Source organism: Platichthys flesus, chromosome 14 (genome assembly GCF_949316205.1).
Source record: "Platichthys flesus chromosome 14, fPlaFle2.1, whole genome shotgun sequence".
Classification (NCBI taxonomy): Eukaryota; Metazoa; Chordata; class Actinopteri; order Pleuronectiformes; family Pleuronectidae; genus Platichthys; species Platichthys flesus.
Window position 1 is genome coordinate 19,281,853 of NC_084958.1, and position 27,516 is coordinate 19,309,368.

The 27,516-nt window shown below is 44.8% G+C and overlaps 1 protein-coding gene across 1 annotated transcript in view; it reads right to left on the reverse strand.

Moving 5' to 3' along the window:
- The window catches only part of LOC133968614 (receptor-type tyrosine-protein phosphatase F-like), a 120,324-nt gene that overhangs the window by 14,965 nt on the left and 77,843 nt on the right, over window positions 1-27,516 (reverse strand). The window contains exons 17-25 of the mRNA XM_062404762.1: window positions 26,453-26,700; window positions 24,729-24,807; window positions 23,314-23,535; window positions 16,682-16,827; window positions 12,919-13,031; window positions 9,134-9,166; window positions 7,642-7,739; window positions 3,999-4,122; window positions 3,546-3,721 (exon numbers count right to left, since the gene is read on the reverse strand). Coding sequence (XP_062260746.1) covers window positions 3,546-3,721; window positions 3,999-4,122; window positions 7,642-7,739; window positions 9,134-9,166; window positions 12,919-13,031; window positions 16,682-16,827; window positions 23,314-23,535; window positions 24,729-24,807; window positions 26,453-26,700 — 1,239 coding nt within the window. The remainder of the gene's footprint in view (window positions 1-3,545; window positions 3,722-3,998; window positions 4,123-7,641; window positions 7,740-9,133; window positions 9,167-12,918; window positions 13,032-16,681; window positions 16,828-23,313; window positions 23,536-24,728; window positions 24,808-26,452; window positions 26,701-27,516) is intronic.

Genomic DNA, 27,516 nt, shown 5'->3' on the forward strand with positions numbered 1-27,516 from the left:
CCTTCATATTTCACCTGGTCTGGTGACAAGCCTCCATTCAGAGGCAGAGGGAGACACTGCAGGGGAAACTCAATTGACTGATAGGGGACCGCTCGCAGTACAAACATATGGATTAGCAGTCACCCCAGTAATGAATATCTCTGCGCAGTCTGAGGTTGGGTGGTATATTCTCCATAAGAAACACACAACCACACAAGGACAAACACACACACACACACACACACAGATTCTTCTTTGAACTTCTCACATATCTGGACTTCTGCAGGATGCACAGATGATATGCACTCACACACACACACACACACACACACACACACATACAGACACACACACACACACATATTTAGAGACACACGCCTCTATCATTGTGAGGACAATCATTGACATCATTCATTCACTCCCACCGACCTGAACCTTAAAATCAAACCTCCCCCCTTAAAATGCCCTTTGAGAAATTGCGGAAAAACTAAATTGTGAAATGATCCCACTGGAAGGTCTGTAATTCAAACTGGTCCTCACAAAGAGAGAAGTTCAGGTTCTTGGGACACAAACACACACATAAGTGAGTAATACATTTGGTCTCATTTCAAGTTCTGACCTTTTAGGGGTTTTACTAACTTGTTATGATAGCACTGAAATCATCCTTCTTGCGGATCTTATCATGTTTGTCAAGCTCCTGCTCTGTTTGGCCCAAGACATCAGTCTGCCTGGGTGGTGGGAGGTTGACTCACTCACCATATGTGTGTGTGTGTCTGTGTGTTTGTGTGAGAGAGGGAGAAATAGTGGAGGATGTGTATTTATGGAAAGGGCCGGGACAAAATAGCAGGAATCCCTGAAAATGCAGCAATAACTGATGTTCTGTAATTATCTTATTAAATGACTCCTCGCAATCAACTTGCAAACATTATTTGTTTGATGTAATTTGCATTTTGATAGTATTGCTCCTCTTCTTTAGTAATTATTAAATAATGTAATTTTCAACACAGTGGCAATTTTAATCATTTCAATTCACTGTTTGTTGAATCGCATTACGCTAATTGACATTCAACTACACAATAACTCTTCAGAATAATGGATATTGTAATTTTAATTAAGATAGACTTTTGTTTAAAGAGTAATTTAATGTACATATTGTATTAATTTACAAAAACGTTTAGCCATTAAAGTTAATTTATTTTATTTACAGTAGAATAAATGTCAGCGATGAAACTAGAGACTGTTATAAAGGATTAAAACCGGTGTTAGTCACCAGCTTCTGGTTTGGAACTGCTGCTGCCGCTACGCCTCGTGAAATGAAAGATTTCAAAGTACTCAGATATAAGTTGGCAAAAATGTTTCCGCCCCCAGCAGCAGCAGGGCAGATTCGGTTCTTTGAGTCACTCTCCATCGCGCCGGAGAGCCAATTGATTTTCGGAAGTGTGTAGGAAGTGGGGACAGGCCGGGCAAATGTTTTCATTTCAAGTCTCCTCCGTGTTCTGGAGGGTTCCATCGTTTTGTGCCCGTGGAAAGATGTGCGGCCGTGACTCTGGGATTGGCGCTCGGTCCTGCCACTCACACACATTGCAGACTGTACACAGAGGGATGAGAGGAGGCTGTATCCTCACTGAGATTGACTGAATGTGTAATAAAGGTCGTCCTATCTGGCCCTGCAGGTATTCTCAAAGGTGCCACTAAATGAGCTCTGCTCCAACAAAGACTCATAATTTGACTTATTGATTGATATCATCAATAACTTTAAGCTGATGATTGTTTCTTGAAGGAAGTTAATTTTGAATCTTTACTTGACACTGGGTCGTTTCTTTATTAACTCACTTTAAAGGAAACTCAACTTTAGGTAATGATTTTTTCTCCCAACATAAAAAATCAATTTCTAAGATTCTGGAAATTAAATCTTTTATTTACACTCTCTATTACTACGTCTTATTCTGGGGACTGTCTTCCATCAGGGAATCGTATGCACTCACTTATAGTGCACCACATACTGGCAGGGACCCACGCTGTTTTTTTACCTCCAAGGAATTCATGAACACAGCTTTTTTGGTGGTAATTAAATAATTTTGAATCTCAAGTTGCCCATGTGCTCCTTTTTTTAAACCTGCTTTTATTAACTTGAATGTATTTTAGGATCACATGTGTTATTGGGTGACAATCCTCTAAACTCCAACTTCAGAGTTTTCATTATAGCTTTCAAGAGCCAGATTCAGAGAGTGCACACAGAGACACTCCAGGTTTATACAACTTTGGCACGGTGCTGCAAAGTATAATATGTAACAATCAAGTTTTGAACTCTCTGTGCAATTTTCTAAATAATAAATGAAAGAGAACGTGCATATTTACGAGCCTTTCAATATAAATACACTATTATATGCATTGAACCATCTCCATACTCTCAGTAGAGGGTATGTGAGTGTTGTCATCACATGCATGGTTGCACTGATTAACTCCGACAAGTAACTGGAGGGAAAAATGCTAAAAAAGCTATTTTTGCAATTTTAGTTGGCAAAAAGATTGAGAAGGAGTTCATGGAGAAGTTTTTAGAGATTGCTGGAGAAGAGAAGCAACATGAAGCGATACTGTCCACAGACAACTACAATATTCTTTGAAGTGCTTGTGACTTTGATCAGGCTGACAAATCCTGCTTTAAAGTAGGGCTGGGGGTCTGGATGCCTCCAGGCTTTGTTGGGTGTAACGTTACTCCACTGCTGTCGAGCTACATCAATATATACACACCATGTCAGGAAACTCAATTTCTGGCCACATTTCAACTCTCAGTGACTCAAATTGTCTAATATGTCACTGTACTGTCGACTTCAATGGTCTTAAGTTCTTCATGAAAGTAAATTTGTTTTTCCTTCTTGTGTTGCAGCTGTCCTCATTCACTGCAGCCTCCTGGTGGTTGGGCTGAGTAACAAGGTAAAGGATGTTGTATCTCATGCAAAGTGACATGAAATAATACCTTTTTTTATCATCATCTGCAGAGAGCAAGTTTGTTTTGGTGACATTTCCCCGACAGGAAACGTATTTCTGGTTTTCGTTCTTTCGCTAGTTGATTACCAATCTCACAAAATCCAGACCTATCACCAGGGCGCTGGAGAAAGGTCTGGCTGCACCTTTTATCCTTCTGCTCCAAGGAAACAAAAAACCCAACCTCGCTTGTTTGTATTTCTTTCACCTGTTACAGTCTGAGGTGATGCTAATCCCAGGATGCAGGAGAGATGCCCCTGTAAACAGTGTCGGGGGGGAACTCGTTTAAGTGGAACATTTACAGGGAGGGGAACACTGCCAGTAAAATGGCAAATTCACTGCAAGGAAAATGGTGTAAAAGATGCTTTTCTACTGAGTAACTGCATAATCCAAATGTGTTGGTTGCTGGTTCTGAGGGGATCTCATTGTTTACCCCTATCAAAGGGGAGTTTGAGTAAGTTTCTCACTAATAAATAATGCAGTAATCATTCATATGTTGTTATTGTTGATAAATAATGTAAGTAAATCATTTGAGTGTGTGCAAATCAATAAATGAGTGCATCAAGGGGGTCTCTCCTTACCCGTGACTTCTCCTCGAGTCTCGTCATCATGACTATGGTGTTGGATCTCTGCTCCCACACCATCCTCCAGAAGTCGCTGAGTGTCTCTGGCAGAGGCCCCTGTGTGGCGATGTAGGCGTTCTGCTTCCTGTAGCCGTCGATGTAGTTGGAGTTGATGTAGTCACTGCCTGGAACAGCTGCGACAGAAAACACACAGGGCGTATATCACATATGTCACACAGTACGGTTATTTGATCTGATAATATTGAACTGGTGCTGAGTACTTTTACGCTCATTGAACAGACAATCGGGCTCTGAATGGTATTTTCCGATCAAATCAAAACACTGTGTATCAAAGGGAAGCGGGAGACTTCTGAGCAGCGGCTGCTTTTCACACACAATGTCCTTGGAACCGGTGGAGGAGGCCTCCGTCAATGGCCGCCTGAGGGGTTAAGTGGTTACATGAGCTCTTACCGTCAACGGAGGTGAGCACCACTCTGGAGTGGTCATAGGCGATGACGTTTGCGTAGCGATTCTTTGGCTTGTTGACTTCCATGTTAGAGTTCTCCCAGGTAAACTGCTGGCCGGGATCAATGGACTGTGAGGGCGGGCAGGGATGAATAGAGGGGGAGCAAACAGAAGAGATGGAGAGAGGACGATTATAAGAGAGTGAGTGGACAGAGAGAGACACAGAGCAACAAAAAAAGAAGAAGGGGGTAAGATTAAAAAAGCACAAAGGGAGGCTCTTGTGTTTAACACTGGTGGAAGGGATGGGACAAAATTACACCGCTGTCTGCTGTCACCACTTCTAAATCAGGACAACAAAGCCTTTAAAACGTGTCCCCCCCCAACGTGTCCCTTCAGAAGCCACAGAGGAGGGCTACAGGTAAGTGGTTTTAAATTGTGTGGGACACTATGCCCGGCTGAAGCCATCAGTTAACAAAGTGCCATATTGCTACACGGCGTCTGCTGTTGGTGCATTAGCAGGTTAATTATTTGCACGGCACTCTATGTCTTGAATGCTAATGAGGCAGAAATATAAGAGCACTCGTTTTTTTTTACGCTCTCACATCGTCTCCATCAGTTGAGCCCAGAGAGCCCGATGAATTCCTCCAGCTTCTAAACCAACGTTATGAGAACGAAATTAGGTTTAAGGAGTTGCAGGCAACCGTGAATACTCATTCTGTCCCTTTAGGATATAGTCCTATTGAATTACATGATTTTCCAAAGTCACATGCCTGATTGCTCGCGGTAACCACTGTTCTTCTCTTTCTGTTTTCTGTCTTTTCAAATTTTTCCTTTCCTTATGCTCTATTTTTGTTTCACCTTCTCCCTTTCAGCTCCTCTCTGCTTTTAAACCTTTCCATCTGATGTCATTTGTCTTTCGGGCTAAGACGACAGCCGACTGCATACCTATCGATCTGGGGGGGGGGGGTATGTGACGGCCTCCCATCCCTCGGCTCAATAAAGTCACAGTCTCTTGTTATTCTCTATCGATCTCCACTGGCTCACACAGGAACCTTGTCCACTAATTCCCCGGACCTTTTGACTCGCAAATCCAGCAGGACTCTGAACGACTCCTTTTGGAATTCTTTCAATTACTTGATGTGGCCGAGGCACTAAACTAATTATTAGAGATGATTGTTTTTTTGTCAAAGCTTGACAGATAAAACATAATAATTATTATAAGCTGATAAAGGATCGAATAAAGGGATCAAGGTGAGGTCCGGGGAGAATTCAGAGACCAGTGAAGCAGCACTATTAATGGTGTTGTTGGTTTGCCTGTCTATAACAAGATAGAGTCACACACAGCAGCGTGGCCTCAATACTATTGTACAACAGCAGTGCTCATTAATCTGTCCTACAGTGTAAAGTGACCATCTCAAAGTTACATTACGGAAAAAAGCGGTTTCAGATCTGACTATTTAAGTTACCAGGGAACGCTGTGTATGTGCTATTTGACTTTGAAACAAGATGTGAAAAATGTGTATGAGTGCTCATATGCAGGAAACAGCTCCAAATTGCTCAGTGGAGAGAGTCATGCGGGCATAGGCCTATTGCTGCTGATGAGCTCGGCACTGCCAATTTCTCTGTCCATGCCTGCCAGCGTGAAGAGAAAGATTTAATTTGCAGTCAAAACGTGTCATATCCATATGAGAGCTCGGTGAACACAGCGGGGCACACTAGCCCCGATGACAACTAGCAAACAAGTAAGGTAGAGGTGGTAGGAAGAGGTGAGAAGCAAACGAAAAAGGTATTCTCGCTCGTACACTGGAAATGCTTTCCAATGAATATAATGATGGCGCTATGACGAGTGCAGCGTGATATTGCTTCCCGTCAGGAGGAGCTGCAGCAGGCCTGATTGACAAATCCTGCTCATTACCCAGTGTGCACATGGCTCAGTGTGCTACGGACTGGCGTTGGTGCTATAGGAAGTGTCAGGCCGACTAAAACATCAGGGAGACGTAGCGGTGCAGCCTCGACAAATTCCGAAGCCATGATGGTAAAGCACAGCGGGAGCAGCCGGCGAACGTGAGTGTGACAAAGCACCATGAGCTCCGCCACAGCGGCTTGTTTGGCGCGGGGACGGGTGGCCATCTGCCGGGCATGGAGGGGGTCTTCCCTGGCTCGGAATGACTGGTGCACGGAGGGAAAGGGGCCAAGCTGGTGGCCTGCAGTCAGACAAGCCACTTCTCTGGCTTGATTCGTTTACACTAACTCAACAGGCCGTGAGGGCAAAGTGCTGGAGAGGCACTGAGCAGCACAACCAAAGCCTAATTGTCTCCCCAGTTAGCTTCTCGTTTCACAGCCAACCACATCAAAAATCATCAAAACAAAGTGCAACTAGGCATACATGGATAAAAAATATATATTATAACATGTCTCTCTCAAGCATTATAATGACCCCTCTCAGATTTGAAGACCAAAGTTTTATTCCGTCTTCATTGATATAAATGGGTTGGAGGAAATTATCCTATCAGTATAACACAGCTTGACAGCACAACAAACCACATCCTCCATAATGACCATGAAGTTGAATAAATATCTCTAAAACTAATTTAACAACCTTTGTGAGGGTTGGATTTATGCAGAGCGGTTCAGTTAGAGCGCATTAGATTGGAACTGAGAATGTAATCACATCTCAAATCGGAATGAAGGTCTAAATCATGTGCGAGAAAAAGCACAACCATGAATTACTAATAAAATAAAGTACCACTTACAGCTGTAAATGTATTTTTTTAAGTGCGCAACACTAGTTAAATGATAGAACAGTTATATAAGGCTTTCAGATAGATGTTTTTTTTCCCCACAGCACTGGACAGAGCAGAAAGCACAACAGTTATGAAATGTTGGCTAAAGTTTGGGGCTTGTGGTGATGCTCGGGGGAAAGGTCACAAGGCCACTAAAATACATTTTCTATTTCTCTCTGGAGTGTGAAATTGCACTGCCAATTTCATACTGTAGCAACACATGCTGGGCACAGACAGAGGCAATCGAGTAACCTTTTAGGTGATGGTGAATATAAAAAAAAGATCTGCAGTCACTCCAGCTGCTTTGTTTCCATCCATCAATCTAAGGGATAGACTTGATCAGACACAACGGATCCAACGATCACAGCAAATAAATAAAAGACGCCCTCTTGTTTTTCTGCATTCAGGGATGCCTCGTCTCTTGATCTGGCCTCGCTTTAGTCCCCACACCAACCATGTGCCACTTTAAATGCAAATTTGCTCCCTTTTTTGGAGGAAGAACACTGACAAGAGATAATCCCTCACAGAGCTGCATCGCAGAGACCGCCTGTGAAATAACATTCTTCGGGGAAACATCAGGACGCACACAGATTGCTTAAGCAACTCGCCACCTGCTAGTTTCGTGAAAAAGCATCTAGCAGCATTTAATGTAAGTGCTGGTTTCCTGGTGGGATCGGTAATAGAGCTGTAAAAATGACTGAAGAATGTCTGCGGAGGACGTCTTCTATAATCCATTTGAATACATGCATATGGGATCAAAGAGACATAAACACAAAATGTCCTCCCAGACACGATAACAAAGAAACACATTTATACGCTTTGCTAGACACTGATACGCTATGAGCACAATAGCACACGGCTCTTACCTCATACTCCTGGGAAAAACGGAGGCCATCGTTCGCCTTGAGTCGCTCGATGTGGTCGGACAGGTCAACGACAGTGATGGGCGGGTGCTCCCTCATTCCTGGGAGAGGAAGAGGAGGAAGAAGAGGAGGGAAAAGGACAAAGAGGAGAGTGAGACCAGGCTGTTCCTCCTACATTAGACAATCACACTGACACACACAAACATTGGTTGGACCACAGGGTGAGTGAGGCTGCCGGTGGGACCATGAGGTGGCTGTATAACAGTGAGGAGAGTGCACTTTGTTCAACAATGCATGAAGAGAGGGAGAGGAGAGAGAGAGAGAGAGAGAGAGAGAGAGAGGACACAGGTTGAAACAGGCTGGTGACATTTGGTGATATCGTCATGCTAAGTGAGGAGGACAGAGGTGGGGCTGGCTCTGCGATGCACATGAGTGACTGGGTGAGCATGCTCCTGGAAGGAAGCAGGAGGCAGACATCTCTGACTCCACAACGCTCAATCGGTGGCAGAGGTGGGATCAGAGCAAGAACCCACAAGTCTCTACAAATCAGTCACACTGTCACTTCCCAGGGAGCAGGGAAAAAAAGTCACTGGTCACCAGCCAAAACTCATTTCTCTGAAAATCCCTGTCCCTACAATAGACTATCTTTCGGCCCAGCCTGGAGCGCTTGGGCTGGATTAATTTCAAACAACCCCCCCCTACCGCTCTCGAGATTTCTCATCGCCGGGTTATTGGATGATTTATTGCTAATCTACCGACACAAATTCCCCCTGTGCCTCTGAACTTGGCAAGGCTCTGTGCTTAAATGGATTGCCGGGAACTTGCCTTATGTGTAAAAAGTTAACTGTATGACACGCATGAAGACGCCCCCAAGTTATACATGGAGCATCATTAACCTAACATAAAGCCTTGAAGTCACACAGAGATCAGGATTACACCTTCAAACGGTGGAAATATTAACATTAGTGCCTTTGGCTGAGGGCTTCTGTGAGGTCATGGGTCACGCTTTTAGACTAGCGACTGCTGAAAGCTCATTATAGCCGCAATGCTAATGGCTAATGCTCGGTAGCTACAGCCACTGCACAAAATGAGACCTGACCAATTAGACTAATTTAATACTATCGCATGGGGGCACAAAAGAGCACATTCACATTAGTGTGTATGTGTTTGTTCGGCCAGGTCTTTTATAGCCACGTTTTATACTAAATGGAGAGTGAAGTCATAGATAACAAGGCTAATGTACAGCGAGTGTAACTGTCCGTATTGCTCAACCATCCGTGAAGCCATCTAGTCTCGTGCATTCGCACCAAATAGGTGTTGAGGGAAGTTCACGGCCTGAAGTGGACCTCGCTGCATCCTTGAAGTGCCAGAGGCATCAAGCTTGTGGGCTTGTGATGTCTGTCAGGATTGCGACATGGGAATGGGATCGGGGGTGAGTGAGAGAGGAGAGACTGCATGTGTGGGAAATACACAGTAGGTGAGAGAGCAGACTAACTTGGAGTGTTGGGGCAACGATGCGAGCTGGGACCTGTGGAGAGAGGAGAGTGAAGGAAGGAGGAAGAAGAACACTCAATCAATGGGGACGGCTCAGGATCCGACCAGGGCCTCACAAAATCCGCAAATAACCTTTAAAAGCTGGTTTGCAGATATTAGTGTTTGCTCTCTTAGGACAATTCAAGCAGTGTACGTAAGGCTGTGACACAGACGAGCTCACAAAGCTTGGATTTGTATTAGTCTTTTTCACCTTGTGAGACTAAGAGTGAGCCTTCATTGCTAAATGTGGCTAGTCAAGTATTTCAGTGTTTTTGTCCATGGAAAGATAAAAGCACAAAACACCAGGAGGGTAGTTAAGGTCAAAATGAGGAAAGGTGTGGTCCAAGCCGAGAGTACAGAGCAGTAAAGTCCACTGAGTACACATGGGTCAACACGTCGCTAACAAGTGCACTTTGTCCTGCATGACCCTAAACTTTATCTCCTTGGGACATGATCATGTCATCAGTCAGGTATTTTTATTATCTTATATCTATGATAGTAGCTATGTGTATTTTTTAACGCTTGGCTGCACCTCAATGACCTTTAGATGGGATAATACATCCAACGCAAGATGGTCTCTCATCACAGATGGCAGTTTGGGTGATCGTTTTACCTTTGACTCCAAATTTGACTAAGCTGGTTGTTTGTTTCAAGCCTGTATTACCGTCTGATTGCCTGCATTATTTGCTCCATTGGCCTTGGTGGCTACAACCTTATTTTCACCGAAAGAAATGATGCCCGACACTACGACCCAGGTTATGAGACCGGAAATGCTCCCCTGTGAATACTTACTGCAAATTGCCCTATGCTGTAAATGGCCCTGCACGCTTTATCTGAAGCGTTCAAATACAGAGTGATAATAGTTAGGTATTTGCAAATATAATCTGATCCAGGTTCCGGGAAGGATGAATCATTTATTCATAAAACAACATAACTGCTGCTGGAGAGCCAGAAGCTACAACCCAGGTCTGTTTAAAGGATAATTCTGGTATTTTTACTTCAGGGTCAGAAATAATAAATCTGTCTGGGTCTAAATACTATAAATAATTAATGAGGAAAAATAAATGTTTTGAATGAGCTGAATATTTTGTTATAACCTCAAAAAGACAGCAATTTAAAAGTGCTCTGATATGTTTAGATTGTAGAGTCTGGATTCCTCGAGATAAATGTGAGTTTCGTTCAAGCATGAATCTCATGAGAGATGAGATTTTGCAGGAATCTCACTATGTAAACGTGAGCGAGAGTTACAGAGGGCAGGCTGTGACAGAGCGGAGTAACAACACTGAGTTCGAGGAGGCGTAACTTACTGCCATTGGAAAAAAGACTGACCACAAAGTTTGCAAAGCTTTCACAGGCTTATTTTAGTCCATAGGGACATGTTGAAGTTGTGGCTACTTGTGCAACAGGTCCATACACTACACCTTTGTTACCATCATGTTTGCAGTGTTTCCACCACTGCCGGTCAAACAGGAGAAGAAATCCAACACTAAAGCACTTACTCCTGGAGGAAAGTGCGGTTTCGAGAGCAGAGAGAAGTGCGGCAGACCCAGTGGAGGTAATGTTATTAGCTTAAAATATTCTGTTGACATGGCATCAGTGCTTTGACGTAGACAAATGCCCCAGGGGATTACATTACAGCCGCTTCGCAGTTTCCATATATAGTGGTCTTGCTCAATAAAACATTTTTATCCCTATTAATCATTTACATCTAGAAACCGGGAAATAGAGCTCACGTTTAAAGTACCAGAAATATCCCTTAACAAAACCAACATGCTGGAGACAAGAGCTCCAATCTGCCGGAGCACTTAACAACAATCAGAATCCGAGTAGACATGTTCACCTGCTGCGGGCGAATCAAAGTGAGAGAGGAGCGAGAGACAGAGGAACGGCCTGTTCAATATTCACTCAGCTCAGTCTCACACATGAGATTTTCGATAGTCACACAAAAAGGAAGGTGGACAGGGATGAGAAAGAGATAAATGTTGACTTGTGAAGACAGAGAGCAGAACAGAGAGAAAGAGAAAGAGATAGAAAGAGAGAGAGAGGGAGATGAAGAGAGAGGGAGAGAGAGAGAGAGGGAGAGAGAGAAAGATTACCCTACAGGGAGAAATGGAAGACGAAAGAGGAAAGAGGTGGAGTGGGAGGATGGAAGAACAGGCCTCCTTCAGAGCTGCAGCATTGCTTAATTCCTTTGCAGGGGTTCAAAGGGGCCGTGTGTGACTGTGTGGTTGTGTGTGTGTGTTTGTGTGTGTACGTCGAATGGGATCTTTAAACACACAGAAGTGCACAGACGCTTGTGTGCGCCGGGGTTGACATTTTCTCTCAGCTCCATTGTTCCCTCTGCCTGGCTCACCTTGACATTGGAGGCAGCAGGACTCATTACCAGCTGGGTGGAATGAAAGGAGCTCATGGAGGAGGGAGGGTTGAGGACCGGGGGGGGGGGGGGGGGGACTGATGCTGAGGCGGGCACCCCCCCTCCATCACCTCCACCAGAACCCGCCCCACTTCACTAACGCAAGTGGAATCTGAATCACTCGGCAGGACTCCACTGATTCTGATTAGAGCAGAATATGATGGGGAACACGACTCGTTTATTTTCTCTCTTATCGACCCTTTTCTTTTGTGTGTTTTTTTTTTTGAGAACTGGTCGGGTTTCTTTAGCCCACGGAGAAATAACAAAATAAGCAGGACCCATAAATTGCACACAGCAACATCTGTTACAAGGCACTAATAAACAAGAGACCCGTCTAGAGGAAAAAGGAGAGGAAGGCAGGTGTTCATTGCTGAAGCAGATTGCTTCTGGAGAGGCTGTTTTTGAGTTTAGATGAAAAAAGAAAATGAAATGTCCAACCATTAAAAAAAAGGGTGAAAATAAAATATATTAAGGAACACTATTATAGTTACGAGTCACCTTTAGAAATCATCTGTTTTTAAATTACTGCCTGATGAATTCCACATAGCGATTGTGTTTTCAAATCCCTCGTCACAAAGGCAGAGTGTACTTTTTTATTCATTTTTATGAAAGAACCGTCGAGTGAACCTGAACTCTTCTCCAACACTGCTCTGATTATAATTCACAAACTGAGAGCAGAAAGTCACACATTTCAAGAAACATGCCCGGTACAACAAACTTTTCTCACTCGCTCTCCCATGGACAAACATACAGGTTCACGGGAGGTTAATTCTGCATTCACGTCCTGTCTGAGCCACTGTTATTATGAGTTTCCAAAGTTGCAATCATAATAACCGGTCAAGGCAGATGGCCGCCCACACTGAGTCCGGTTCCGTTCAAGCTCTTCTTCCTGTTTAAAGGCTAGCTTTTCATCTCCATTGTTGCCAAGTGTTTGCTCAGAACAGTTGGGTTTCTCTGTTATACTGAGAGCTCTCAACATTACCGTGCAAAGTGCCTTGACTAGTGAAGCGTTAACATCAATTTCCAAGTCGTAATTAGGGCTGGGAAGCAATATATATATCCGTGTTGGCACTTGCTTCAAGTACATTTATGCATCACTGTTGTTCAGTGTTGTTTCATTTTAATGTAAAGTCAACCACACAATCAGCTCTTTAATCTGAAACTGTCTTGGTGATGAACACAGTCCTGAAGATGGGACTTTCTCCCGCCTCTACCATCAATCCCATATAACATAAATTCAGCAAGAGTTCATTTCTCAGGGGCAGTTGAGGGAAAGCTTAGCAAACTTGACCATGCATAGATAAAGCTATGATTGCTAGACCATCGTTTGTTACCTGGGGTCTGGTAGTTGAGTCTTCTCATCTCCACGGGGTCGGAGGAGTTGGGCAGCAGGGAGTCCTTCACCCCACCTGAGTGGTCGTCTTTGGGTAGAGGTGACGCCCGTTTCCTGTCGTAGCAAAAACAGGAAGTAGGTGATGAGGACACTGAGTGGAGACGAGCTAATTGCTCAATACAGGGGCGGTAACATGGCCGTCAACATTCAAAATGTACTAACTGAGCATAAATTCATGTTTCTTCTAATTGGTTGGAAAACAAGACTAACGTCTTCACTGTGCTGCAGACTTGATGAGGTTAATTGCATAGTTAATGGTTCTCAAAAATTATTTTCTGAGGACCAGCAATTCAAGACACAGTAGGTAGCAGGGCATAACCCCCCATTAGTTTGCCAACTGGAGTTTAAATGTGTTTGAAGAAATGCCATCATTTTCCTGGAGTGGACTAAGTTGAGTTTGTTTGCTGCTGGATAGGTGACAGCTGCTGTGTGGGAATGTGTACTTGAGCGTGTGTGTTTGTGTGTAGCAAAGATCTCAAAGTGTGATTTTCTTTGCTGTGTGTGTGTGTGTGTGTGTGTGTGCGAATAACCACACATTGTGTTTACTGGCTTTCCAGATTGAGAGGAAAGATGCTGTAATTAGCTCATCAGCTGGGTGGCACAACACTGGGTAATTAGACTGGTTCTGCAGCACCTGCACTGCCAGGCCTGGCCCAGCTCAGTCTAACATAGCACAGACATGAGAGTACAGCTCGGCCTGGCTCAGCTCAGTCGGCCGTGAGTCTGTCCATCGGGTGGAGAGGGGGTACAGAGAACCCATCCTGCCTATAGTTGGATGTTCAGACAGGCAGCATCTGTTCACATACACACACAGATGTACGCTTTGCCACCTCTCTCACTTACAGCTGCAGACTCACACACGCCTCCTGACTGCAAAAGGAAATGGGCGGAAGAAAGCATCAGGGTGCCCTGTGGAAATTTCACAACTCATTGCACTCCATTTGCAAGTGGCGAGCGTGGGTTTTTAGGAGGGAGCGGGGGCCTCCTGTTTGAAACCCAGCGTTGTGAGAATACATAAAGCTGGGGGTGCACGCGCAGCCTTAACCCGGTCCACCTCAGCCATCGGGGCCCTGGGCCTCACTGCCACCTGTTAACTTTTGCAGCAAAGGCTTAAGCTAATGTTAGCAGCGTGACGGCTAATCTATGACAAGCATCTCTTCCTCTCCAGCCGAGAGCTGATCCAGACCGTATCCGGTTCTCCCACTGCTGGTGCTGGGGGGTAGCTGCTTGTGTGTGTGTGTGTGTGTGTGTGTGTGTGTGTGTGTGTGTGTGTGTGTGTGTGTGTGTGTGTGTGTGTGTGAAGTAAGTGGGCATCTGGGATCTGTTCTCCACAACCCTCATCTCTAACTCTCCCCCAATCAGATGCCAATCTACGTGACACTTCAGTGCTGGATTTAAGTAAACATAGCAGCCTTCTCAATGGGATTATTCTCCTCAGGCTCGAAGTGAGGGTTAAGACGTGTAAGAATGTAAGTACACACAGACTTATACACGGAGTGTGTGTGCCGTACGGGGAGCACTTAATGAGGGTAGGACAGGGCCCTTTGTTAAGACTCCTGCTTTGAGGAAGCAGGCGGGCGGGGGGGAGGCTAAAAGTGGAGGAATGAGTCTTGGTGGAAAATGTCAGCTTAAGAGATGGGAACATTTCTTTTTCAGCAGTTTCCTCGTCTGGCATTTACTCCACAATGGCCCTTTCAGCAGCAGGTGATGCCTTGGCATATTCAGATGGGGCCAATCTTGAAGGGGTGCGCTGACACTGGCTGGATAATGAAACACAGCACGGAGACAAACCATGGAAGACAGGACGATCTGAGGGGGAACACTGGCACTAGATGTGGAACATGCACTGCTACACAGACGTGACCTGGAGTTCCTTTAACCCCAGTTATCAAAGGTTGCAGAGTCAGTTGCTTCTCGTGTAATTCTTGTAAAACGGGGCAAATCAGATCAGGCAGAACAGTTTGAAGACATGCCCTTGTGTTTATATTTGAGTGATTCTTTTTTTTGGAAGACCAATTGGAGGAGAGAGAGAGAGGAAACTGACTCTGCAACCGTTAAGAGCTGGTGAACACCAACAATTCAACAACACATATGAAGGGGTCTTGGGTGGTGGGGGGGATGAAGTTGTGACTGACAGTAACAGTAACAGTACCCACCTTTCCTGTTTGCTGCTTTCATAGAGGACAAAAAGAAAGGGGGTGGGGGGGTTAATATGTAATTCTTTCTCACATGGACCGATAACTTCCTCACTCAATGCTCTTCTGACTCTGTGCTATTTTCAGAAGGTTGAATGTACTTCCTCCAGAAATGTAAACCACAGCATAGAAAAGTTAACCTAATAATTATTGGAGACTTCTCTGAACACAACCTCGTGATGACTGCGGTTGGCGCTGGTGAATATGCAGGTAGCAATAACAATCCAAGCTGAGAGAGTGATTATTCCTTTGCACATTTGCTGCCAGTCCACTGTGACAAGGGCACACAGCCACCTCCCACAGTTCCTTCTGTCAATCTGTGTCTGTGTGGAGAAAGGGCTTCCAAACAGAGGACGTGCTATTCAGCAGTGAGCTGTCTCCAGACCTATTATTAACCAGTCCCTTTTCTCAGTCTGCTGGAGATGGCAGCCACATGGCCGTCTGCAAGGCCGTGGATGGCAGGCTGGAGGCTTGTGTGATGGGAAATAAGACATTTTGTAACGGTGCCATTAAGAGAAGATATGCAGGTGGGACTTAATCAGGAGGAAGTCCACTGAGGTAAATAATGGCTTAAATGTAGGTAATAGATTCCTAAAATGGTGATTTTTATAGTGTCTGGAACCCATTATGTTATCGTTAATGAGGTGATATAAACATATAAACAACTGTTTTACACCAACAAGCCGAAATAATGGATGGTTGTATTTAGGTCTGCAACAATTATTATTTTCATTTTTTCTATATATCAATTTATCATTTGGTCTATACATTTATCTTGTTTCGTTTATTTTGAGAAGTCACCTTGACATTTTATATGCAGCAGCCACAAAATATTTCAAATTTTTTGTTAATAAATGGCTTAAATGATTATTCAGTTATCAAGATAACAAAGAAGATATTAACCAACTGATTAATGAAGCATTTGCAAAATTATTTTACATGTATAATAATATCATTTGTCTGTGAATCCCCAGTTCTTTGTCTGTTGGTGTGTCGGCTGCACACGGGCACCTGAGGAGCTTTTAAGAGATACAGCTCGAGCTCTTAGCTAAGCCCTCTGTTGCAGCCTTCTGTTTGTTACCTGAAATGACCAGTGGTGTTGGCTGAAGCACACTTCCCACTCCAACCTAAAAGTTACCGACAGCCGAGCTATACTTTTCATTAAGAGGTCAATGTCAGCTGCCTTTCCAGCTGACAGCTCATATAGTAGTTCTGTTAAAGAACAGCCAACTGGGGCCAAAATCCTTCGGGGAGAAATGAGAGTTTTCTGAAAGACAAATCAATTCGCCTCTGGCTCCTTTGCAATTACACCATATATTATTGTAAGGAAATTGGTTGTTACAGTTTGGCGTGTGAGCAGCCTGGTGCGAGGGGCAGAGGGGAGCATGTCTCATTATTATTCCTGATGCAACTAAAAGAAATTTACAATCACACGTGTCGCTGCAGCTCGACCTCAAACAAACACAGAGAGGAATAAGTGAGGAATGACACATGGGCACGGCCTCTTACTTCTTAAAGAGCAGGATGGCGATGACGATGATGACGATGAGGACCACGGCCAACACTGGGCCCATGACCCACAACATCTCAGGCTGCTCGCTCAGACTGGCTGGGACTTGGATCGGGTCTGAGTAGGGACTGGCTGAAAACGTCATCTGTGAGGAGACAGAAAACAGAAGGCATGAGACACTGTATAGTTTTTAATTGAAAGGGTTCCATATGAGGTCTTTTATGGTATAAAAATGTTGAAGTTTTGATTTGACTAGGTAAAGAACTGTTGGTTCTTGATACTAGAAGACAACCTCTGACTCAAAATATTAAAGTAAGCAACCTCTTATATCTCTAAATGAGAGAAAAACACAACAATTTATTCCAAAAATGTAATGATAGACATTTATTACACAGAATCTTCTGTACCCGCAACAATGTTGGAAAAAAGTTCATGCTAATAATAGAGCCCGGTTCATGGGTGTGCAGCAGAACAATACATAAAACTATCGAGAAAACACAAAGGACTCTCTCCCAAAAACAATAAGCATCTCGGCTAATGACGTTATTATTATGTTTCTATTAAAGCCTTGCATGACATTAGAGGAAACTGCGACTGCTGCTGACAGAGCAAGTGAGAGACATGAGAACGAGAGAGGTAGAGACGGAGAGAGGATTAGTGTGCATGTCCCTTGGCCGCTGAGATAAATGGGGGCACAGGAGAGGACTCATCTCTTCTTCATTAGTGTTCACACCGTGACGGAAGAGGAGGAGGAGAAGGAGGAGGTGACTGTGAGGGTGCGTTTCCACCTTGGCTGTAAATGAGACATCTCCCCCGCTCCTTCATCTACAAATGACGGTGCGGGGGAGGAGGCAGGGGTGTGCAAGTGTGTATCCGAAGAGTGGGTGCACGAGGCGACGCAGCCAGTGTGGCGTTTAAAAAAAAGTGTTCTGAAAGAAGAGGGAGTCAAACTGCGGGAGAGCAAGGTGACAGGTAAAAAAAAAGAAAGAGGGAGGTACGAGACATCTGTCGTTATGAGCTCAGAGTGCCTCCTATTGAACGACGATGGGAGATGTAGATTCGGGGGGAGTGTGTGTGTGCGGAGGGGCATGGGTGACAGATCGCAGCCCTCGAAGGGAATTGGGCTCACAGCATGCAGCGGGAGTGGCGGGGCGGCAGGCAGCAGTAATCCGGATCATTAGCCGCACAGCAGCCCGCTCCTCGGCACACAGGCAGATATTAATTAGAAAGATAAGCTGTGATGAGCTCAAAGACCCCTGCACTCTGTCACATAGTTGTGTTATCTCTCTCCTACTCTTGGGCAAGTGGCAGAAAAATGTTAATGTTACAGCATGTCTCAATCATGTACATGCGAACCGGCACACTCTGCAAGAGGCACGGACGCCAGATAACTCGAGTGAGAGAATAAAAAGTTTCACATTGGTATCATGAAGCAGTAGTTTACAGCTGCAGTAGTTTTCCAGTTGTCTTGTACACACACAAATACACACATCAGGCACATTAGAGCAGTTCTCTCGGGATCTGCGTGCCTCCGGGAGGAACCTATTATCTAAGAACAAAGAGAGAGGACACCGCGGTGGGACGCCGCTGATGTGACGACACCACGAGGCTTCCTGTTCCTTCGGGACGGCCCGAATAAGGCTGCAGGATGTGGCCCTGCTGGGAATCCTGGGAAAAGAGAGAAAGTTTTTTCTTCTTCTTCTCCAGTCGTAACAAATGACTGCAGCTGTGCTTTCAGAGAGGAATATGGGGCGGACGGGCGAGGGCCCGGCAAAGAGAGAGAGGGCTTTCTGTCTGTTGGTCACGGCGAAGTTCTGGGATCATCCATTTGAACGGCTCTAATATCTGATTAAAGCTCAGTCACGCAGCTCCGAATGCTTCTGCCCTCGCGGGGCGGGATCACAATGGAGTGATGGTGCAGTGATGGAATGTGTGAGGTTGGGAGTGAGTCAGAGAAAGTGAGAGACATTAAAGTAACAGTTATGTGTGTGTGTGTATTTGTGTACAGTAAGCACGTGGGCAGGTTGTTTTCATGTTGATAAAATACCTGAATTCCTTCAGTTCAGAGGACAACAATTATAAAATCTCTTTAAAATATCGATAGTGCAGAGAACTGCATAAAAAAGATTGAGGTCATTCTGCCTTGAACATTTATTGCAAGGTGTCACTCAGACAACAAAAAGTGATGACAGATCTCTTTTTAGAGTTTTTCGTTATTTCTGACCTTTAACATTTTTATAAAAACATTTTTAAGCAACTTCATTTAAACAGGCTTCATAAAGGAAGTGAATTAATTTGTTATGACCTATAAAACAACCCCGTCCATGATGAGAAGAGGAGAGAAATGAGCGTTAGGGCTCCAATTGAGATCTACTACTGTGAAGCAGATGCTGTATATTCAAAGCATTGTGCGTGAATGATAGTAAAATGTATTTGCATGTGTAAGGAACCGTGCGCATCTGTCAGTGACAGAAAGAAAAGGTGTGTGACTATGTGTTAAGACTAAACAAATGTGTGTAGGAGTGTGCGTGCGTGTGTGTGTTTGTGTGAGGATACACAAAACACCAGCTTTTCTGAGCCTTTTTCTCCAGCTGCTCTGAAACTCCAGAGTGTTTGTGTTTGTCGGGGTCGCAGCGGCTCAGAGTCGAGTGCCTACGGGTGGGTTGTAAGTGTTGGTCTGAGACACAGTAAGAGAACAGGAGATGGAGAAGGAGAGAGAGTAAGAGTAAGAGAGAGAGAGACAGAGAGAGAGAGAGGGAGATAGAGAGAGATAGTGTGGGTGATGAGAGATGGCAAAGAGTGACGAGACAGAGAGGCAGAGAGAGAGAGAGAGAAAATGAGGCAGAGGTGTTGTGGTAGCAGCAGTATTTCAAGTCTGCTATCTGGCCCGTGGGCTACACAACTTCCCCAGTCATCCGCTGTGCCACCCCTCCCCTGAGCATAGAATCCGCTATGTGCAGAACAGGCGCATTAGTTTCAACATGCCTCTGACCTCCAGCGCACTTCTCTCCAAAAAAAGGCTTGAATAAGCCGCAGGGATGTGCGCCAGACAAACACAAAAAAAAACATGCAAGGATTCCATTATGTATCTGCTGTTGTCTCTGCCTCCACAGGGAGGCTGAGGAGCCAACGTCCTCATCGGTGCTAGACGTAGGCAAAGGGAAGGGGAGGAAGAGGGAAGGAGAAGAAGAGAAAGCAGAGGTGGAAAAGCTGAATGGGAAAGATGGTACAGTATGTGTGTGTGTGTGTGTGTTTGTCTGTGTGTGAAGAACAGAAATGTAGCTGCAGGGTCTAGTAGTGTATCCTGTAGGATGACCATTCTCCCTCACACTCCTGCACTTCTCTCTTCCTCTCTTTGTCGCTGCTCCATTTTATCCGAACATGTCCTCCTTTCCAGATACTGCTCTCCTCCCTCCTCGGCTGTCTGAATACAAAGCAGCCCAGATATCTCGAGGCATAACTGGAGGGAGAAGCCTCTAGGAGGAAGTGACAGAGCAGGTTGAGCACATGATCCTCTCAATGTTGCCTATTTTTTTTACCACCCTTGGAGAAAGATTGGGCTTGAAAAAACAAAACCATGATGCCCATTGATATTGTTTGTCAAAGGCTTTTACATTTAGAATGGGCCAGTTAAGGGGGTTTCTGAGCCTAGGGCACCGACAGACATTAGAGCCACAAAGCCAAATCTTGTTGAAAATGAGTTGAATATAAATTCCTGGACAACGATACAAAAGGAAAACGTTGGTGAACACATCTGAACACTCTCTGTTTTTTCGGTTTCTCTCCGTTCGCCCCACTCTCACCTCGTCCTTATCAAAAGAAAAGCACGCATAGGCACAAATCTACCCTTCTTCCACAAGTTCACTCTCTCTCTCATCCCGGTTTCACATGCTGGACGGGACACAAGACAAAACAATCTCTTGCTTCCCTCTCTTCCTCTCTCCAACACACACCCTCCCCTTCGTCTCACATCACACAATATTTCATGCTACCTCCCTCCCTCACTCTCTTCTTGCATTAAACGACACTGTTTATACACACCCAGCATCTATCATCCCATTTCACACTTCCCCCGGCTTGTTTATCTGCCTTGGGTGCTGGGGAGACATGAAGGCACTCTCACTGTTTCTTTCTCTCTCTCATCCCCCCTTTGCCTTCCTTCCTTCTCTTCTTCCCTCCAACCACTGCTGGCTGCTTGTGGCCATTGATATACGAGGGCTTATTAAACCCTGGCGGTCGTTCTGATCTACGCTGGGGGAGTTTGGGTGGTGGCGAAGAAGTGCAGTAAAGACACAAGTCATTTACTCCATTACTTCTTGTCTCATTCTCCCGGGTCTGGTGAAGATCCTGCTCGAGGCAGCTCCTGGCGACTGCTCGGTATCCCAGCTCGCTGTTTTACCTTCTGTACTCGTTTGTGTTTGGTAATAAATGTTTGCAAGTGCCGTGTTGGGGGTGACAAACACAAACACTGCTGTGGTATCTGAGATTCCCAAAGAGTGCGGTTAGGGGATTTGTGCAGCAATCAATGAAATGCTTGCCTGTAGTTGCCACATCGAGAGCTAAGTACATTTAGATGTAGAACTAAAAACTAAAGAACTAAACAACTGGTTATTGGGAGAAATGAGAGAATTTAGATGTTTACATGCACTTTAACAATCTTGTTACTGTAAATTATGTGGTTATTATACTGTATGCAGCAGGTGACGTATTGGATTTCGTCCTATCTCCTACAGTATTTTCGAACCAACCAAGTTTTATTTCTTCCTGAGTATTTGGACGGAGTTTCAGTCAAAGTATAGGAGTGGGAGATCTGTAGTTTTTAATTTCTTTATTCAAACTTAGATATTCAAACTCTTGGGTGTGGATGCACTACTACAAGTTGGGACCCTTCTTTCAATCCTTGTAACAGCATCTCCCTCTCTATCTAAATTATGGTTTGTCCAGGCAATTATGTTAATTTAATACCTTGTGTTAAACTCTAAACTGGGGCTGCACAGATCTGAACAAAAAAGTAAATCACGATTTTCTCCAGGGTTTTTCTACTGGGATCATTTTTATTCATGCATCCATTATACAAACTTGTCTCTGCTTTTCCTCTCTGTCATTTGCTGCTTCTCACTTGGTCTATTTCATTGCTGGTTTTCTGCCATCAGCATCATATGGGGGAACAGCATGTTTTCATTGGTGGAGGGAGAAAGCTAGGATAACGTAGCATTATGGGGTATTTTAGGTTCTTTGGTAAGAAGCACTTGTTTTAATGCAGCTTCTGTCTCTAATTCAAATGCAGCAGAATCTTCATTATACAAGATAACACATAAAGGTGTTATTAGAGATCAAGATTTTAATGAGCTGCTTTCTCTTAACACCAGCTATGGAAACCAGGAGTGTTGTTTACACAAAGTCGATCAAATTGGGTCACTGCATAGCAGCTAGCGCCGCCGATAACCAGGTTACTGAAGTGAAGGTAAACACACGGACTGACTCACTGAGCGAAGCCTGATTAATCCGAGCGATTAGGTTTAAAGGTGGGAGGGTGCTGCACAGTTTAAGGAGGGGGAGAACACAGAAAGAGACAAATGGTGCGTCTGGCAGGTGCAGGAACAGTGTTGCAATGGGGTTTAAGCGTCTCCTTTGAAGTGGAGTGTATCATGGCTGCCCACTGTAGCCCCCTTCGCACCTCCCTTCCCCACTCAGAGTGAAGGAGTGGGGGATTACGGGGAGGGGGTGGGGGGGGGTAGGGGGGCTGGTGGTGGCTTTAGAGACATTTAAAGCAGCATTTCAAGGGAATCAGGCCTGCTTTACAGACTCCCTAGGCCTTGTAACCAGGCCCTCGCACTCCTCTTAACTCCAGCCGCACTAATCAATCTCCTCTGCTCTCTTCACGGTGGAGAAAGATGGAGGGAGAGGAGGAGCGAGAGAGACACACAGATAAGCACAGAGCGAGCGAAAGAGAGAGAGAGAGAGAAGTGGAAAGAAATAGGTGAAATGTCTGGGATTTGGCTTCGGACACGGAGCACTCGCTCTCTCTCCCTCTGTGGCTGCCCAGGGCCCAGCTACTGAATATGCATGTCCGGGGTAGCGGAGGAGCCCAGAGCAATCGCAGAGTCTCATTCTCCGTGCACTGAAGTTTACCCCTGACCATCCAATGGAGAGCCGGGCCTGCGTGTTATTGCTGTTTGATGAGTGTATGAGGCCTCCACTTAGAAAGCCAAGAGTCTTGTATAAGCATTGTAAAGACATCTGCACCGGGGGCCGGCTGGCTGCAGAAATGGCCGAGCCGGATCTCTGATTTAATTGTCCACTGATAAGGGAGTTATCAGGACAGGCTGCAATGCCTTTTATAGGCAGCAGTATTAAAGGCTAAATGGTAGTAAAAAAAAAAAGAACAACAATTTGGCTCGCCACTGCCATTGTGGAAATGCTTCAGGGGCAGTGTAGTTACAGCCTGAGGACCGGTGATAAAACCTAAATAGTTTGTACGAAAAAAGAAAAGATGACATGTGTACTGAAACGAATCAGATGAATTAAATAAACCCAAACTCTCATATGAGGTATGATGTTGAAGGAATGATTGTCTGTCTTAGATTGGTAATTAGAATTTTTACTTAATGTAGGTGCATGAGTGTCTTACATAATTTGCAGCATCCGTCCCGTCGGATCGCAGCATGGCCAGGACGAAGCAGAGGTACTCCTGTGGACTGGTCAGGGGCTTGTTGTAGAAACCGTTGTACCTCTTCTCATCCCCCAGGGTGAAGCTGAGGGGCAGCGCGGCCAGTTTAGCTGCAATGTAAGGTTTGGAGGAATCCAGGTGGCGCCGACGCCTCAGGACGGGACCTTCGCTCGCCTTGAGCAGCTGTGGAAAACATCGAGGCAAAGGTTAAAGTCAAGTTTGGTTATGAAGGACCCTGACCTCTAATTTCTAAAGCAAAAAAAACATTAATATCTTATTAGAATAAAAGCTACATTTATTGCATCTCATGGTGACGTGGAGGTAAAGGGTTAATTATTCACAACATTCACTTTATGGCACATATAACAATAGTGGGTTGTGTAAAATCCCCAGTAGTTAATGCACAAAAAAGGAACTGGAACCTCAAACATTTAATCTAAATCTTAACTACGTCCAGGTCTGGGTATTGCCATGACTCCAAATTCGACATAATGACTCCACACAGCTAAAAATGTCCCTCTGCTCTTTGAAATAAGTTTGCTAACGATTACAGCCAAGCTATGAAGTGAGCAATCAACACTGGCTCCAGCACACAATCTCAGCATGACTGCCAGCCTGGTTAATAAATGAACAGGAGCACACGGCACTGCGGCATTGTGTTTTCAGAAGCATTTTGTTTTCTGTTAGTGATGTCTCACGTGCCGCTTCAGATGTAGCTTTATTAAATCATTATGTCGGGGGGGGGAGGAGACAATGGCCTGCTCAGTGTTTAATGACTCGGGGAATCCCATCTCTCTCTCCCTCTCCTGGTCTCTTCTGTTATGTCTAAACAATGCTTGAACAATGGCAACTCAACCCAGCGATCCCGGCAGTTTACTTGAAAATCATGCTATTAATATTCAGGCATGTCATTAACTTAAATTCCCTCATGGACCAAGAAGATGTTTATTCAATAGAATAATGAAGCAGCGATAAATCTTTATCCTCATTTGAATACCTTGTGCAAAACTTTGTGTGGAGTTGGCAAACCCTGACTTATAAAAACATGAGGAATTACTGTATTAAAAAGTGCCACATTATTTAAGTTTATTTCTGGCATACAAGGTTAAGATTATTCTCTGACCAATCAAAGTGCTGCATTCAACAGCAGGGAACTGTCTTCAGACCTGGCGTCCAATCAGGAGGCTCTCCACCCACCCCAATGAGTCATGGTTTAAAATCTCTCTGCCCTGCCAACCCCCCCCCCGTTTTGAGCCCAGGAGGGTGGAGCTAATTAGCTGCAACCCATGACATCCCACCCAGTTGGAAAGGAGGGAGATACTATTGGAAACCCCTGACCTGGCACATTAGCCAATCAGCCCCCAGCTGGCACTCACCTCATCCAGGTCCATCTCGTCTGGATTCTTCCACTGCCGCTGTGACTGGGATACTGGCACCACCACAATGTAGTACCACCTGCCAAGAATAATAAAGCGTGTGTTTAAGACAGACTGAGTAAAGCACATGCAGGCTAAGATCAATGTTGGCCAAGCACATTAACAACGCAGTCTAATCCTTCAGGAAGACATTTTTTTCACTTTGTGGCTTGCTGGGCAGATTTCAAAACTTAAGTGCTACACAAGTTGGTACAACCAAGGTCGAACACCAGCAGTCTGGCACTGCGTTCTCCAATTAATGGCTAATCACTGAGAACATCTGCCATGCGTACTGGAACAAACAGTATCCCAGTGAGAAGAGCCTTCAGTTAATAGAGATCCCAATGGGATTCCACAGGTTAATAGGAGCAGCTATTTGACTACTCATGTGTATTTCACTGCCTTCATTATTAACACCAAAATTAGAAGGAAAACAGAAGCGTTAGAAAGACTTTTAGTAGTTTGTGTTCAAACTGAGACGTTGCGTGTTCACAATGTACAAACATCTGTGTGTGTGTTTGTTTATGTGCTGGCTCTCTCTTGCTGCCTCGCTCGTGTTCTCCCCGAGTCGATCCCCTCTCAGCTCTAAGTTTTTCCCCACTGCTGTATTCAACCACTTGTAAAATCAGCTGCTGCTGACAGTGAAAGCAGCTGCTTCACTCCCCTTCTCTCCAGGCCTCCACTCCGATTCAACAGTCAGTCAAGTCTGGGAGTGGGAGAAGACATGTATAACAAGACTCCTCATCCCACCACTCTTACCCACACGCGCACACACCCCTCCATTCCCACATCCTCAATCACCCCGCGCTCTTTGCCTGTCAATCCAAGCCAGAACTTGGCCAGCCCTGACAGCTCTGTAATCTTTTTACCAATCAACCCTGTGCACTCCCCACCCCTCACATTTATCTGTGCATGTGTGTGTGTGTGTGTGTGTGTGTGTGTCTATGTGAAGCAAAAGCTTTACTCGTCAGGGTCAGCCACAATTCTGCTCTTGACAATTTGAGTCGAAAGATAATACAGCCCACCCTGATGTTAAAGGTCACAATTATAATCAGCTGCCGTGTGATAAGGTTGGCTGAGATTAGAAGCTGCAACTTAAAGTTTGAAAATAGGCTCAGTATTGATCAGGTACAATTGTTCCACTCGTACTGTGGCTGCAGATAGAAAAGGTTGTTCAGTTTTCAGAGTTGTCAGTGATTTACCTCCACAGGGATGATGACAACAATTGTTAAGTGGTGTGGGGCCACAAACTAGAAAATTACACCCTTAATTCCCTCAGTCATTACTATGAAACATTTATTTACTCACTCAATTTGATGTTTTTATAGTGATTATATATGTTCACTCTAAAATGATGACGTGATGTGTTCGTGAGTAACAGCTGCTTGATTGTGGTTCTGCACAAATAAATGAATGTTGTCTAACTTAAAAGTTCCAAGTGCCACTGTGTGGGTTTGTCGATTTAGCAGGAGCCTGAGTAAACCACAAGACACTTCACTAATCGCTGGAGGAAAATCCTGGGTCACTGCATCAGCCAAGAATCAAACAGACATAAAGCTACGTCGTCCCTTATGCTAATTTAAGAAAAAGGTCGACCGGCTAACAAGAGTCATGATCTGTCGGTGGATCTGTGCCCAGTGTCAGAGCAAACCTGTGTGCACGGTCCGATGCCTGTGATCACTGACCTGACGCGTGTGGTGGTCTGGACTTTGGGCAGCTCGATGGTCATCTTGCCGCCCTCAGCCTGATGTGTGCTGGGCTTGGTCTTGATCAGGTCAGGAGCAGTGCGTATGGACACCTGCTGCTGCAGACCACCGGCCATGTTGCCCCTGCTCGTCAGCACAAAGGAGTAGTCTGTGTCCGGCTGCAGCTGCGCTATCAGCTTCCTCTTCAGGTTTCCCTGCACTTCCACGCTTTGCTGGTTATATAAGATCTGCAAGCACACAAGGGGAAACCGTACGAGTTAATGGTGTTGGGTTCTATACATGTAAAACACATCTCTTAGGCAAACACAATCCTGTCATTCACACATTGACAGAAGCAGTAAAGTCTTGAGGGAGGCGTCCATCTAATCCGACACCTCATCTCATCTGCTTCAGGGTCCCACTTTCCCATCGGTGCATATCTACTATTTTCTTACACTTCAAATTGTCTTTGCTCCATTAACACAGAGTGAGAATTGATCGATCATTTTGACAGATTATTACACCTCATAAGTGAAACTGAGTCTGTTTTTCTCCTTTTCTTTATTTTTTTGATTTTCAGAGCGAATAAGCAGAGTCACAGCATCAAACCCTGGTGAAAGTGTTAACCACTAATAGCGTTGGGATGTGATTCAATGATGTAACATTATGTAAATGTACATTTTCAAGTTCAAAGTTACTTTCATTGCCACACGGTGGAATTAATATCAGTACAGATGGAAAAGCTGTACTATTAAACCACATAAACACATCAAAAGTATCAGCATAAGTGTAAACGTCTGGTATATCAGACCAACTGTCTGTTCCCTGTATTTAAGGAAGCTCCATTTTCTCCTGCCTCCGAGTGACCTACACCTCCTGCCTGTACCTTGAGGGAAGAGGCTCATCAGTCCTGAGACGGAACACTGTGTGTGCAGATGGAGTTCAGTGAGAGGAATTAGCAGACTCGGATCTGTGATGCTCTGATGATAATTGTGTACATTTTCTTTGATACACCCTTAAGTGCATTTCCACATCAGATAGCAATTTATAGAGACAGGATGCTC